A 16,428-nucleotide genomic window follows, 5' to 3' on the forward strand; every position below is an offset into this window, starting at 1 on the left:
ATTGGCTTGTAATATGGATGATTTGATATGCATTTCACGATTGATACTTTTTTGACCTCAAGACGCAGTGTGTAATTACATGACATTAGTTTATGCCAGAAAGAGCATGAAGTACACAAAAAAAGGAGGGGTGGAAAAATGAGGAATTGAGCAATAATTATCTTACCTATATATGGATGGATTCACACTGTAAGAGATGCATATGTCGAATGCATAAGGTAGAGGGTTGAGAGGGGTGCTCATTAGATTGCCCTACGTCTGGCAATAATTGCATAGATCAAAAGATGTGTATTGCTTGTATTTCCTTCTTGTTGGTGCAGGTAAGTATCTAGTGCACCCATTTCATACAATGGGTGCCTCACAGCAGGAAGGTTTATGGGTGCTTGAGACATGGGTGAACTAGTTAAAAATTATGAGGGTGATCGTTCACACTAGCTTTTGATTTAGTTGTCCAAACCATATTTGTTGCGTGATTATCATTTGTACAATCATATAACTTGAAGCATTTGAAGCACAACAAAATGTCTCTTTTCCCCGCCAAGAAACTGGACTTGAATACCCCACCCCCCACTTGTATGAAAAATCTATTAGAAACACTATCATTAATTAATCAATAACTCTAATCAATGCAATCAAAGTAGTTGCATCTCCATTAGATAGTCATCCAATAAGCCCACTAGGTTTGATTAGCATTTGTACAATCATAGAATGGATTTCCCACCAAATTCAAAAATATCAATACGAGCTTTAGCAACTCTAATTTTGTTCAACCCTCGAATAATTTCAGGTTGAGTTGACACATCAGATGCACTTGTAAGGTGCAAACAAGATGGATGAATTGTGTCCTCCAAAGCCAAATGAGTTAGATAGTGCTACCTTTATGTCCAAAGGTTCCTTCTTGATGCCGACAAGCACATTCATGTCCTTATTCAAATTCAAATAGCACAAAACCAAGTTAACACAAATTCAAGCTTCTAAAAGCATGGACCTTCCTACTTCCTAGTATATCCTTTCAAGCCCCATGTAAACAAAAATGGTGTTGGTGGATTGATAAAATGCTTAGAAATCCATTTTTAAAAAGATAGACTATTTGCTGATTAGATTTGATAAGAAACCATATTATAGAAGCATACCATGCCCTCATCAGGATTTTCAAGATTGATGTTTGGATGTACCCATCCTGTCTGTATTGCCTGCATTTGAGAATTAAATCTCACTTTAGGGACAATAGTGATGTATAGAAAGGAAGGAAACCCATCAAATTATGTATAGGGGCATCAATGCCTATCAAGGAGGATTTTGTTTTTGAGAAATTACGTTTTAAACCCTATAATTTAGGGGTGTAAGAAAGTGAACCCTAAAATTTCAAAAAGTGACATTTTTTTTTTTGGGTATAGAAACAAAGTGATAGATTAAACTCTCAACCAATATTAAACCCCCAATACAATATCAGTCCACTTAAATGGGCAGAAGTTTAATTAATTATTTTTTGAAACCCTATGGTTTAGTTTGCTACTTTTGAAACTACACAGTTTAATTTGTTTTTTTGTTAACCATAACGTTTAGTATACTTTAGAAACTATGGGGTTTAATTTGTTACATCCCTAAACTACAAGTTTTTTATTTTTTATTTTTATATTTTTAATACTCCCTAAACTGCAAAATAGTGAGATCAATACTCATCAATAACCTGAGCCAAAAAAAAAAGAAAAAAAAGAAAAAAAAGAAAAGGGAAGAAACATGGAACTTCCTCTTGATTACAACCCACTAATTGGTGCAACTAGCCACATAGGCTTTCTGTTATAGGGTACAATTAATCTCTGTAAGGCAAAGACCATCTACAAGATTTGGATGGGCCTCTATCTTTTCAAATCTCATATGAGGGGGTTTCAGCAATATGAGAAACTAATTTACCTTAACTGTTGCAACAGCTTCCACAGCACCTGAGGCACCTAGTAGGTGACCAGTCATAGATTTTGTAGAGTTCACTTTTAGCTGCAAAAACTAGAACTCAAACTAAGTAATGTCATATTGTAAATTTGATAATAAGAAGTAAAGAAATTTGCCTTCATTATACCTCTGGATTCTTGCCAAAACAATGGATAAGGGCCCGGTATTCTTTCAGATCACCTCTTGGTGTTGAACTACCATATGCATTTACATAGTTTACATCTTCTTTAGCTACCCTAGATTGGACTAAGGCCTTCTCTATGCAAAAAGCAAGGCCACTACCTGATTTTGGGCAAAAGTAAGTTAAGAACTTTATCTGGATCAAATGCACTCTGCAAATATAAGGTGCCAAAACACATATTGCTTGCTGTGTCTCATAGAAGAATAGCTGTATTTAATTTTAATGGACAGCTTATTTGACAGCAAAAAACTACAGGAGAGGGGAAAATATATAGAAACAGTCAAAAGGAAAAGATGAGGCTAATTCACAAGTACCAGCATTATCAAGGTAATCCGAATGACTTGACTACCTACCATCCGGATGATGCTCAGTCAAGTGATAGGCATCACAAGTGTAGCTTCCACCTAGAAACTCTGCATATATTTTTGCACCTCTTCTCTGTCATATTTATAAGAAATAAGAACAATTAACCCAAAAAAAGGGAAAACAAAAGGGTTTAAGCTAAAACTAAACATATAAATATCAAGAGCATTTAGGGAAAATAGAGAAATTAATTTTACAGATATACCTTAGCATGTTCTAGGTCTTCTAAGAGCAATACCCCAGCACCATCTCCAATAACAAACCCATCCCTATTCTGCTCATATGCAAAATTGTATCTCAAGTCATGACTTACAAGTATGTGTCACAGAATAGTTCAAACCAATTCAGCAATTAGATGGGGTATTTTCTTATATAAAAAAAAAAAAAAAAAAAAAAAAAAAAAAAAAAAAAAAAATCAAACTTTTGGTCTTCCCTTTCTCTAAAGAAGAGGTTAAGAAAATATTGGACTTATATTTTTCCAAGGAAAGCTAGTTAACGAACATTGTGATATTATATAACTATCATATTCTTACATGAAGCGTAGCATTTATTAATAAATGCTCTGTTATGACTTTTAATGGGTTGAGATGTGGTTGTTCGCCTTCTTTAAAAATGTCAATTTTTGGTTCTTGTCATTTGAATTTGTGTAAGCAGAGAAAGTATTCTTTATGGGTATGTGATTCATTGGGTTTGTTGGGTTTGATAATCTAGTTGTTTTCTTTTGAGATAAAAGATAGAACTACATTGAATGTAGGGAAGTATAATCGAAAGTACAAGACCTGGTCAGGGAACACATTCCACTAGAGACACACGAGAACTTTGGCTTTCGGATGTTGCTGGATTTTGGCTTTGGCTTTGGTTTTTGTTGTATATGGTGGTGCAATGGTGGTGGTGTCATGCCGTGGTGGTTGTTGAGTGGCTGTGCTGCGGTGGTGGCTGGTTGTGGTGCTTGTGATTTGTGTAAATTAAAATTAACTGAGAGATGAGAGAGAGATAAAAAAATATTTAAATGAAGTATAAGACAGAATATTAAGTTTGATATGTGTATAAAAAATATGAATAGCTAAATTAAAAAAAAAGTTAAGTTTTTGGGATTAATTTAGCTAAAATTTTGAGGAGATTGATGTGAATGCTCTTACTTTCTCATTTTTGAATATTTTTCTCTTTATTAGTTTTTCACCTTACAATTATACTTCTTCTTTACTTTTGGTAGATTTTTAATTTTTTATTGCATCTCTACTTTTGGTTGATGAATTTTTGTGTTGAACTGTGCTTTGGGTTAATGCAATTTGGTTGTGTTTTAATTTTGCTATCTTTTTTTTTTTTCTTTTCTTTAATTGATAAATGTTATACTATGACATTATATAGTATATAATGATATAATGTTATTCTATTACATAGTATAACTTAGATAATTTGGTATTTATAACAATACATTTTCTTTTGAGTACTCTTCAATTCATCTTCTTTTATATAAACTATATGATGTCTTGTGCGATGTGCAAACTATTTTACAATTTTATTTGAAATAATATTTTATGTATATTAAAACCTACATATAATACTTATTTTGTTGTATAATATTTATATTTACTCACAATATTGTTGAATACTTTGAATCTTGATTTCTTAATTTATATTTTATTAAAAAAAATTGTATAACACTATTAGACTATAACATATTATAATATTTACTGTTAAAAGTAGATTTTATTTATTAAATTGATTAAATGATTTTGAAATCTATAAATAAGAAATTAAAGCATAAAATACTTTTATATCCTAAAATTACATAAATTTAAGCAACTTCTCATACACTTCCTCAACCACTCTATTTTCACAACCAAATATGGAGACCTCAATTGCAAACTCCCAATTCATTTTCTCAATGAAATTAAGGAAATCATTTGTAAGTATCAATATAAAGAGAACATGATTAAATAAAGAGAAATTGGTTAAAAACACATTAATTTATCAAAATTTAATTTTTTTTAGTTGGGCTTTAAAAAATAGTGGAAAATACTTTGAAATCATAATTGATTTTTATTTTTATTATTATGGCTCATACCAAACAAAAGAGCAATAAAAAAAACCTATTGTGGGTGCTTGAGGACCGAGGACGGGACTAATGAGTCGCAGTATTGATATGGGGTTATCACATGCTTGATGAGGAAATTCACTCGAGGAGAGGAGGGGATGAGATGAAGGACTCTGAGGTGATCCAGGTGGGAAATGTGGTCTGAAAAGAGAGAATCAGTGAGAGTAGGGGAAGTTTCCAGTTAGGAGTAGCTTGTTGCCTCCGCATTAAATGGTGGGCAATAGCTTTATCAGCTGCACTGATGAGGAAGTGACCTGAACAGTGTAATTCACAGCTAAGCAAACTCCATTTGATATGAGGGTATCACATACCCGATGAGGAAATTCACCTGAGAAGAGGAGGGGATGAGACGAAGGACTCTGAGGCGATCCAGGTGAGAAGAATGGTTTGAAAAGAGAGAATCAGTGAGAGTAGGGGAAGTTTCTAGTTAGGAGTAGCCTGTTGCCTCCACATTAAATGGTGGACAACAGCTTTATCAACTGCATTGATGAGGAAGTGACCTGAACAGTGTAATTCACAGCTAAGCAAACTCCATCTACCACCTTTTTCAAATGTTTAAAGGGACAAGTGTCACGAGGAGAAACTTGGAGGTAAAGATGGAAGGTCAGAATGCAAAGGAAGGGGAAGTATAGAAGAAAAAGTTGGTTTTCAGAGAAGAGGGATCCAGACACAAGCATCAAAAAAGAAAAAAGAAACAAGAAGAATAATATTGAGAGAAGAGAGTGAACAGTGCAACTTTCTGTATAACATTGGCTTCCTTGGGTAGGCTTGTAAGGAGACATTTGTTCATCTATTCTATAACATCAACCCTTTCTTCCTTATTTTTATCCTCGGGTAGAGCCTTCTCTTGTTGTTTGTTTCTCTCTCTTACAAATTTTATTGATTTGGGCCAAAATTGAACTGTACAACTCATTGTTCTAAGTGGGCTTAGGTTGCTAGATCTGTTGGTCCTTACACCTACAAATAATGAGTTCTAACACAAAATATAAATATAAAAAAAATACTAATTTCATAAATAATCAATTAAAATGTTTCTTTTTCTTTTCTTTAGTTCTAAAAAAAAAACTCATTTATGACTTTCCCAAACCAAAATCTCAAACACCTAAAAACTCAAAGCGAATCACAACCTTTACAAAATCCACAATGTTCGACTTCAACATCAAAACCGTAAGCTACCATTACCGAATAAAAAACGCAAGCTTGCTTCCTTGGTCATAGCCTACTCATCAGGTTAGGATCAAATGGTACCACAATACTAGAGTTATGTAGGCGTTGTTGAAATGTTGAAGGTAAATGACATCGTTTTTTGTTGGAGTGTATTCGAAATTAGATGTCATGAAGGATTGTGAGCATGTGTATATAAAGGAGTAGAAGTGAAAAGGGTGAATAAAAATGCGAATAGTTTTTTGTTTTTGAGAGAGAGGAAAAGTCTGAAACATTGAATCAAATAAAACAAATAGTAGTCTTAAAACATTTAAAAAAAAAATGTAACAAAAATTAGTCTTGAAACATTGAATCAAAGGAAATAAGGGGCCCCTACTCCCTATTTTTAAATTTTTTCTTTTCTCTGATGTGGCTTGAGAGTATTTCAATTCTTTTCATAGAGTGCCTCACATGGCAAAACTTCATGCTCTCCATATGAGGTCTCTACTTATATATATATATATATATATATATATATTGATTTGCTATTTCTCTCACATTGCCACCCAAAAAAATGTGATTATTCCCTTCCTATCTCTCGATTTTTATTCTTTATTTTGTGTGTGTGTGTGTGTGTGTTTTTTTTTTTGGTGGTGTTTTTTGTATCTCTACTTTAGGTTAATACATTTTGGTGGTGTGTTTTTTGAGTTCCCCATCACATGCACTCGCTCCTTCTCTTATAATTTTGATTTAAGCTAATTCTTAGATATTTTGGAAGTTAAAATTTGAGTTTATATCAAAAATTCAAAATATAATTTGCATGACTATGTATTTGAACGTGTCTATCAATTATTTGAGTAATATTAATTGTACATTTGTAATGAGGTTTGATTATCACATAATCTTTTGAAGAAAATGAGAAATTTGAATAGTTAATTTGAAACTTAAAAAAGTTTAGTTGTATAAAAAAAATAAAAAGGAAAACATAATACACTATAACAAAAGTTTGAATAACATAAAGTACTTTTAAAAAGAATATGTCAATGAAACAAACTCAAGTTCCTCCAAAACAAAACAAAACAAAACACCCAAAATAATATAATGATATATTTGTAAAAATAGAGAAATGGAAAATACTTTTAGAAATAGTTCAATTTTTAAGTTCAGGAAATCAACTGCTTGCTTTTTTTAGTGGTTCTCTGTTGGACTAGTTACTAGTTTGGGGACTCACATTTAATGATGTGCTCCCTTTGTTCATTAGTTAGCTTCTCTCTAGTAATTAATTCATTTTTTCCTTTTTGTATTGTGTCTTCTTTATGCTCTTTTTGCATAAAGTAACTTTTTCAATACATAATTTTCTTATTTATCAAAAATAAAAAGTTCAATTTTTAAGGAAACCAAATTATCTTCAATAAATTTTAGAGAATAAATTATATATTACACTATATTTCAAAATAATAATATATTCCCATGTATCACGATGACTAATTATATAAAATACCTTCCTATTTTAAGATAAATATAGCAATCTGTCTAATTCACATTTGGAACAAGAGGTCATGAAACTGATTTTGTAATATGAAAAGCAGAATTGTAACCATAAAAAGATAGAAGTTGGATGCAATACAATATCCCAGGGGCGTGAAGCTTTGGTAGGTTCACCATTCCTTTTTGAAAGAGCTCCGCATGCCACAAAACCTCCCAAGCCTGAGGTATCAATTCACAATGTATAGAACATAATATTCAAATCAAATCCAGAATGAGAAAGGCATGTGTCATACCTATTGGAAGAATTGCTGCATCAGATCCACCACAAAGCATAACGTCCTGGAAATTTTCACTAATCAGATAACAGAATTTGGCCTAATTTCATTTTAGAATAAGATAAAGTTATTCGAAAGAATGAAGAAAAATAATCAGGACCGCCATTAATACTAAACTTTCTCATCAAAATAGTGTTTGTTGATGAGGGTTGTTTGTGGAAACACCCTGTTTATTTTGAAGAAAAAAGTTTTACATGTAAAATATTGTTTGGTATGATTTGTAAAATTTTTCAAGCAAACCACCAAGATTGGTGGCTAAGCCATTGCAACCAGATGTCCGGTGATTAGACCATAGGTGACCGTAGCCAAAGTGGTGTCTCCGGCCACCGAATAGACATCACTAGTCGCAGAAGCAGTAGCTTCGACCACCATACATCTGACATTGGTCACTGGAGTGGCGGCTCCTAAGGATTGTTGATACCAATTGTCCAGCCCATCAGACCAATGAATTAGCCACCAGATGGGGAGAGGGGAAGTCACTGTGTGTGTTTGTAAAATATTTTACCAAATTTTTAAAGGTAAAATATTTTACAATTTTTTATAAGAAATTTTATAGTTAACAAAAATTATTTTACAAATTTGATCACATTTTACATTCAAGCAATTAAACACTTGAAAATGAGAAAGAATTTTCCAATAAATATTTAAGAGTAAAATTCATCTGTTTTATTCTCTCAAACAAGCTCCCAAAACAATGTAAGATCCTATTAGAAATTCCATTTAATGAGACTAAAGCATGCACATACAATTTCACCGGTGATAATATGGTGTGCTGCACTCAGTATACAAAAGTTACTTGTTGCACAAGCTGAAGAAATTGAGTAGTTTGGGCCCATCCATCCCTGCAATTTGCTAACTTAGAAACAGCTAGAAGGTTGTAGCAGCAACATATGATGTTGACTTGTCCCAAATCCCTAAATTTCTACAAACATTGGCATCAAACTTACTAAATCCATCGCTAGTAAAGCAGAACCAATATTGGTTGTCGCAAATGGTATACCGAAAGGATTTATTTTCTTGTACGAAACCCTCAATGCTTCTATACCATCCTGAAAAGTCTGATTAAAATTTCTCTTAAAAATACATGTAGTAGAAGAAATAACTGATAAAAAATAATTATGGGTTTGAAATAAATTTGAAATCTTAAAGCAACTACTAAGACTACAGTCAATTTTGTGTCACAAATAATCTGAGCTTATGCTTACCCCCATTCCTCCTAGTGCAGAGCCAACAATAACCCCACATCTACGTTTGTCTAATTTTCCAAGGACCTCTTCTGTAATCCCAGCATCTGCCAATGCTTTCTTGCCAGCGGTAATCAAGTAAAGTGTGAATTTGTCTGCCCTCCTGGAAAGCTTGGGTGAGACCCATCCATCTGTTGAGAAAGACTTGATTTCACCAGCAATTTTCTGTTAGAAAGATAACTGGAGTCAACATCTAGAGGCAACCATTTACTACCATGGAACTGAGCCAACGAAGATCTACCGTTGGAAACTGAGCACAGTCAAAAGCCTCTATCTCACTTATGCCACTAACACCTTCAAGGAGATTATTGTAGAAGACATCTACTTCATCACCAATTGGGGTTACCACACCCACCCCTGTCACAACAACCCGCCGCTGCTTTGTAAGCTGTTTCTTCTCTGTTGTAACCCCATCTGCAGGTCTCACAACCACAGTTTCGCCTGAAACTGTTAAAGAAAATTATCTAATCTTTGAGGTTTGATAATTTGGTTTAGACCAGTCAAAAACAGGCTGAGTTTGATTATTAGATCTATTAGAAAGCTTAGACTAATTCAACAACCTTCAATATCAAGTACAACAAAATATAAATATAACAAAAGATATGATCGCTTAAGAAAACCAATAAAACAAATTAGTTTCGCAGTAAAAAAATTCTAGCAACCTGACCTTATCAATCCCAATCAAATAATAAAAGTATACACGTTAAATAACTCAATTCGTAGTAAACTTAACTAAAGATAGAAGAAACAAGAGAATTCTAGATATAGAAACCCTAGATACAAAATAGGAAGCACTTTTCTATCTTGTTTATTTCAACCTATATGGTCTCTTTTATAATGTATGATAAGTGGCACGAAACCCTAGTAGCTTAGATGTGGGCTGAGCTTTAAAATTTACAAACTGATCAAGAATTCCAAATTCGCACTCTAAATTGCAGAACTTTGCATTTTTTTAGATACAAAGCATTACATTTGAGTATCTACACAACCAAAACAATAAACCCATAAATGTTAGCTTTCCTTATCCCTCCAATGTTAATGCCAGACACTGGAAGGTAGAAATTTAAAAACTTACCAAGAATTCTAGAGGCACATCTCCACACATACACAAACTAGTGCCCACAAACACAAGTAGGGTAAAGTGAAGACAAAGACTAAACTCAAGACCTTATACTTTGATATCATGTTAAATTAACAGTTGTGTAAGCTGTTAGCAAATAGTAAATTTAATCATTTAACCATAATTCTATCAAAAGCATTATATCACTTTTGATTAACATGGGTAGACATGGCAAAATTCGTAGACCCGACTTGAACCCTAAGGAAAATACCCAACCTGAGTTCCATTTTTTTTTTTTACCCAAAGTAAAAATGGGTTGACCTGTAACCTGACATTTTTTTTTGCAGATAACCCAACTCGACCAAGCTAACCCTTGACAAGACCTATTTTAAAAAAAAAATCTTTTTTTTGGTAAGAAGAATAAATAAATTAAGACATGGTTGGTTTATTTGTTTGTTATTGACTTTTCAATGCACAACTCAAACTCTATTAACAAATATAATGCACTAATTATTATTATTATTATTATATTTTTTATAAAAAATTCTTCAATTTAAAAAAACATTTTTTGGATAATGCCATTCAAATATATATATAAATCAATTGAGACTTTTATCTAATTGAATACAAATGAATTGAAAGATGAATAATTGATACATTTTTCTTGCTTGAATAATGCGATAAGTAATGATTTTAAGATATCAAATGATAAAGTGCATGCCAAGATAATTTGGTTGCAGTAGAGTTAAAAACATATATTTGAAATTATAGGCATGTATATGAGAATAATTCATAAGTGTGAAAATAAGAGTGAAGTTAAAGTATATCAATAAAATTAGTATAAATTATGGATATTTAGACATATTTTTTAATAGTTCATAACCAAAATAAATGGATTTTCATAATAAAAAGTGATATTTCATGGATTGGAGTGTGTGTTGTTTAACAATGACATGATGATGTTCATAAAATATTCCATGTATAAGTAACTAAACAATCAAACTTTGATGTATATTCCTAAATTGAAACATAGTGTCAACCACAATGCATCTAAAATTATACACAAATATTAGATTATTTTTCAAGATATTAAATCATAAAATTAGTTTTCAAGATTGTAAATTTCATATATATTTTTATTCTTTATCAAATTAGCTATTCTATAGGGCCAGTATTTGTAATTTTGTTTTTATATTTTGGAATGTTGATATTGTGTAAAAGTAAAACTTGTGTGTTTGTCTTAATTAGATTTCAAATGGTAGACTAGACTATTTTGTGTTTGTGATATTTTGTTTTGTTTAGCAATGTTGGGATTTGTATAATTTTATAATTATTAAACAAGCTTCAATTTGTTGAGCTGAACTCCTTCTTGATATGAGTGATGAATTCAAAATAATACATTTTATATCAAATGATTAGTTGCATGACTTAACAACTAACTAGGGGCAGAGGGAGGGGGTCTATGGGGGCATGAACCCCTTGAATTTAAAAAAATCCTCCATCCCTCTTGTTTTTTTGGTAAAAAAAATATTTTTAGACATAAATTTCAATAATGGTCCCCCTTAGAATACTACTAAAAGAGAAATGCTATAGTCATAACATTTTCATAATACTTTCACAACAAATCTTAAGTGGCAGATTGTTATTGGTTGTTATGGATAGGTAAAAAAGTAATTTAAGTTATGGATTTAAATTAGAACCAATAAAAACTTACCATTTATGAGATTTGTTGTGAAAGTGTTGTAAAAATGTTATGGACGTATCACTTCTCTTACTAAAAAATGTGCATTTATATAATTGACTAATGCATTTTTTATTCCCTAAACTTACTCTTATATGTCATATAGATCACATTAAACTAGAGTATTTAATGTATACCATATATAATTTAATATTATATATATATATATATATATTTTTTTTTATTAAATTGACTTGTATATTTTTAGACAAGTCAAGACTTACTTTTTTGTTTTTGTTTTGTTTTGATTTTTTTTTTTTTGTTTTTTTGTTTTGCAAAGATGTAAACGATTATTTGATAAAAATATTTTTGTTTATATAAGAAAATATCATTTATTAAATCAAAATTACTAACATTTCATGTATAAGCAATAAATAAATAAGTATATATATATATATATATAACTTGGTCCTCCTAAAAAAAATTTGAGTAATGCCACTGCTACAATCTATTTTTTTGCAACATTTTTACAAATTGTTGATATGACTAACTTCTTACTGATTTTCATCTAAACTTACTATTAACATCACTTTTTCATTTACTAATAATTACATTAATAATTTGTAAAAAAATTTGTATCTCTAAAACTTGGTCCCCCTAAAAAAATTTGAATAATTCTACACCACAAATTATTTTACAACATTTTTACAAATTGTTGATGTGACTAACTTCTTACTGATTTTCATCTAGACTCACCATTAATATCATTTTTTCATTTACCAATAATCACTCATCAAATCAACAATTTGTAAAAATTTTGGTTAAAATGTTTGTATCTCTAACATTATTAAAAAATTTATAGCTCTGCTACTGCCACTTAGGGACGGAGGGAGACTTGGACTAGTTGGGGCAATGACCCCCCCTAATTTTTTATTTTAATTAATATATACATAGTCACCAATTTTAGCAATTTTGTTCTACAAAATCACACTTTGCCCCCCTTAATATTATCATTGATTCATTTAGGAGTACTACTCTAGTCACAAAATTTTCTATAACATTTTTACAAACTGTTGTGGTAGTAAACTGTTGTGGTAGTAAACTTTTATTGGTTTGTATCTGAGCTCATTACTTACATCTCATTTTTACTTACTAATAACCACTTACCATATTAATAATTTGAAAAAAAAGTTAGTAATTTTAGCATTTTCCTCATTTTAAAGGCCAGATCTAAAATCTAAAGCAAAATAAACAAGCCCAAAAAAATTATTCAACAACAAAAATTACCAATAGTAAAGCTAAAAACAATTAAACTCAATCAACCAATTTTATTTAAAACAAACAACTTGATCCTTTAAAAAATTTTAAACAAAATAATTTTGTCCATACCTAGATACACACATAAAAAACACAAAAAAAAAAAAAATTCATTAGCTGTTAAGCAATTGACCCAGAAGCTAAAGCCACCGTACGCAACTAACAGAAAAATTGCCCCCCCTAACTTTAAGTTCTTGCTCTGTCCCTGCTGCCACTACAACTAACTAATATATATCTATACTATTTATAAGAGGATTCTCTTTTTTAGACTGTACTTTTATGTGGTTCAGAAATACCCTTAAAAATTAGGTTTAATAGAGAAAAAATTTGAGGACAATTCAGTAAAAATATATCTTCAACTTCACTTAAAATACTTACAAAATATGGCACTCTATTACTAATCCATGTCTTAAAAAAAAAAAAAAACTTAATTTTTTTTAAAAAAGAAAAATTATAACATTAGATCCCAAAAAAAAAAAAAAAAAAAAACCTCATCACACACTTAAAAAAGAAAAGAAGTGTGATGTGTGTGTGTATATATATATATATATATATATATATATATAGAGAGAGAGAGAGAGAGAGAGAGAGAGAGAGGACCCGGTTAATATGTGTCTTTAAGGCATAAATTAAGCTATTTATTTTTAGAAATATTTTTTCAAAAATTGAAAAATAGTTTCAATTTCCAAGAATTTTTTTTTTAAAAAAAAAATGATTAGTTATTGTGTGTTTTTATGCCACACATAAGCAAAATCCATATATATATATATATATATATAAAAAGTTACTATGAAAAATTATGGGTCCACGTGACCTAACCTGCCCCCGATTAACCGGACCATTTTTAACTTGCCTAAAATGACATGACTTTTGACTCCAACCAAACCTGAACCTCCGTTTTGCCACGTCTAAGGTACTCGTTCAATTACCAGAGATTGCAGCAGGACGATTTATGCTCCTTTGCTTTCTAGTCCAGGCCGTCTGAGATCCTACAAGTGCAAACAGCCCTTCTGAATGGTTATACTCCTTGCACTTCTCGAATGCGAGACAAGAACTTTGAATTCCAGAACCGTTTGTAAGCAAATTACTCACAAAATCAGCATCACCACCACCACGACTAATGCATTTTGAATCAAACTTCTTTCTCTTTGTCCATGGGCTCAGTCTCTTTGGATCAGTGTAGTGTTTCTCATAAGAAACGGACATGCAGGCAGACACAAGCCATGTACAGAGAGGAGGGGCTGCAGCAGAAGTCGCCATTGGAGGTAACAAGAATTCACACTAATTCTCACAAACAAAAAGAAGCAAGAAGACGCTGATGAAGACTGAGAATCCTGAAAGTTTAGTAAGAAACTACAATCTAAGAGACCAAAATAGAATACACCCAGATAAAGATTTCAGCAAGTGATGGAATGGAAGAAGAGCAACAATGCTACAAAGAAGCTAACTTTGAAACAACCATGTAATACCCAATTGAGTAAGTCCAAAACCCAGATGGGAAACTTGAAAACTTTGACAAATTCAGCAAGAAATGGAATGGAAGCAGGCAAGAACAGTCATTTCTATTGATTAGTAGAGGTGGGTTTTTGTCATTACTTGGAGGAGAAGAGAAATGCACAGTAGATAGAGGCTATGAATATATCATTTGAGCGATATACAAAGAAGCTGAAGACGGAAAGTGAGACAATTTGACAGATGACAACGCTTTAAATGTACTTTGCGGGGAAAACAGAGTCAAAAGAGACGTAACAGAGTTCTGTGTGAGGAAGAGTGCCCTGGATGGCAGAGAGTGTCAATTATTATTAGTAGATGAGAAGGTATACCCTTTAAGAGTATATAAGCCCTCTCTCACAGTTGAGTGGGATGTCGGCTTAGAGACTTTCTCACAATTGAGTGGGACCTACCAACAACTCATATATCCATAATATATTTTTCCAGAATGAAGAGTGTCGTTGACAATTAGTGCATATGCTAGTACAAAAATTATATGGAGCATTAAGTCCGGTTCCGAAAAGGACAATAGTTGGTCTGCAGTTCGTGTAAATTATACACATTTGTACGATCATTTAAGTCTGCTGAAATTGTTTTTAAGTCTTTGACAACCACTCTCTCCACGTGATACTCCTCCATTAAAATGACTAATGTCTACACTCTACGTACATTGTCATTTCCTACGAGCTGAAAAGACATTTGAACAGCGTTCTAAAATGAGTAATGTCTGCAATGTTATCATCCCCGAAAGGCCTGACAGCTCACGTGAGTAATCTGTCATTACTCATATGGAAACTTGAAAACTTGGACAAATTCGGATAGCAATTAGGTGCAATTGTTGATGCAATTAGTATGGATGGTTGAGGTTTAAAATGGTTAAAATAAAAAAAAATATATAAAAAATAAAGAAAAGTAAAAAAAACTGTGAAGGACTTGGGTGAATTGCATGTTATAATTGCATTTGCACCGAATCCCAATCCAACAAATTCAAGCAAGAAATGCAATGGGAACAGAGAAGAACAGTCGTTTTTTTATATTAGTAGAGGTGGGTTTTTGTTAGTACCTTGGAGAAGAAGAGAAATGCACAGTAGATAGAAGCTATGAATAATTTGAGGACAAATGACAACGCTTTAAATGTACTTTTTTTTTTTCTTTTTTTGGGGGGCGCGGGACGAAAGAGACGTACCAAAGTGCTGTGTAAGGTTGAGTGCCCCAGATAGCAGAAAGTGAGTACTATTAATCTAGAATACGCGGATATTCTATACGATAACTATCATACTAGATATCTCTAAAATATATATCCAATCATTAAAAAATATATATATCAATACATCTAGGATATATCCGTGATATGACTTAGATATCATTCTAACCCCATCCTCAATAGTGAAAGATGGTCCAAAATTGTAAGAATTTTTATTTATATGTTTTATATATTGGTTTCAATATTGAACGCTTAGTTATCTTTTATATAGTCTTTTGGATCTTGGTTTGTATTCCAAACATCATTTAATAGCTATGAATTCACTTTATTATTCATTATTGCTGTTAAATTAATATATGCTTAACAATATAAAGATAAATGCTTAACAATATATATAAAATATATTTAATAAATTATGAATATACGTATCCCCTATGTATGGTGCTCTAATTTTTTTTTTTTTTTAAATATTGTTTCCCTATACCTGTACCTATATTGTACCCATACCAATATCTGTACCCATGCATCATAGCTATTAGAGCATACCTAGCAAAGTGGAGATTGTCAATGACAATGAGTGCATATACTCAGGAGCGTAGTTAGGAATTTTTGTTTGTAGGAGTGAGGTAAAACTATCATATTGATTTGTAATGCAAGAGAAAAACTCCAACCATAACATACATATATGCATACATGTGTTTATGCATTAGTTAAAAAAAAAAAAAAAATCTTAAATCCAAAGTAAGTCATAACGCATTTATAATACTGCAAGATTATTGTTATCCAAATTTCTTATCAGTGTAATTTTTATCAACACTTAAAAATACTAACAAGCTAAACACTCGATTAAGCATCTTAAGGTCATTTTTTATC

At 31.6% G+C, this 16,428-nt stretch overlaps 1 protein-coding gene across 2 annotated transcripts; it reads right to left on the reverse strand.

The window, feature by feature from the left end:
* Positions 1–627: 627 nt before the first annotated feature.
* On the reverse strand, positions 628–14,640 carry LOC126724832 (3-oxoacyl-[acyl-carrier-protein] synthase II, chloroplastic-like). 2 transcript variants are annotated; one of them, XM_050429230.1, is made up of 13 exons: positions 13,790–14,640; positions 9,044–9,249; positions 8,764–8,967; positions 8,506–8,607; positions 8,305–8,400; positions 7,517–7,562; positions 7,363–7,442; positions 2,700–2,768; positions 2,481–2,569; positions 2,078–2,228; positions 1,915–1,995; positions 1,134–1,193; positions 628–924 (listed from the first exon to the last, which is right to left on the reverse strand). In XM_050429230.1, exons 1-13 carry the CDS (start codon positions 14,118–14,120, stop codon positions 802–804), a joined length of 1,638 nt encoding a protein of 545 aa, XP_050285187.1. In that variant the 5' UTR covers positions 14,121–14,640; the 3' UTR covers positions 628–801. The 2 variants fall into 2 exon arrangements, with proteins under 2 accessions (XP_050285187.1, XP_050285186.1); XM_050429229.1 differs by having other exon boundaries at positions 8,506–8,616.
* Between the last annotated feature and the right edge of the window lie 1,788 nt (positions 14,641–16,428).

Source organism: Quercus robur, chromosome 5 (assembly GCF_932294415.1).
Source record: "Quercus robur chromosome 5, dhQueRobu3.1, whole genome shotgun sequence".
NCBI classification, from domain to species: Eukaryota; Viridiplantae; Streptophyta; class Magnoliopsida; order Fagales; family Fagaceae; genus Quercus; species Quercus robur.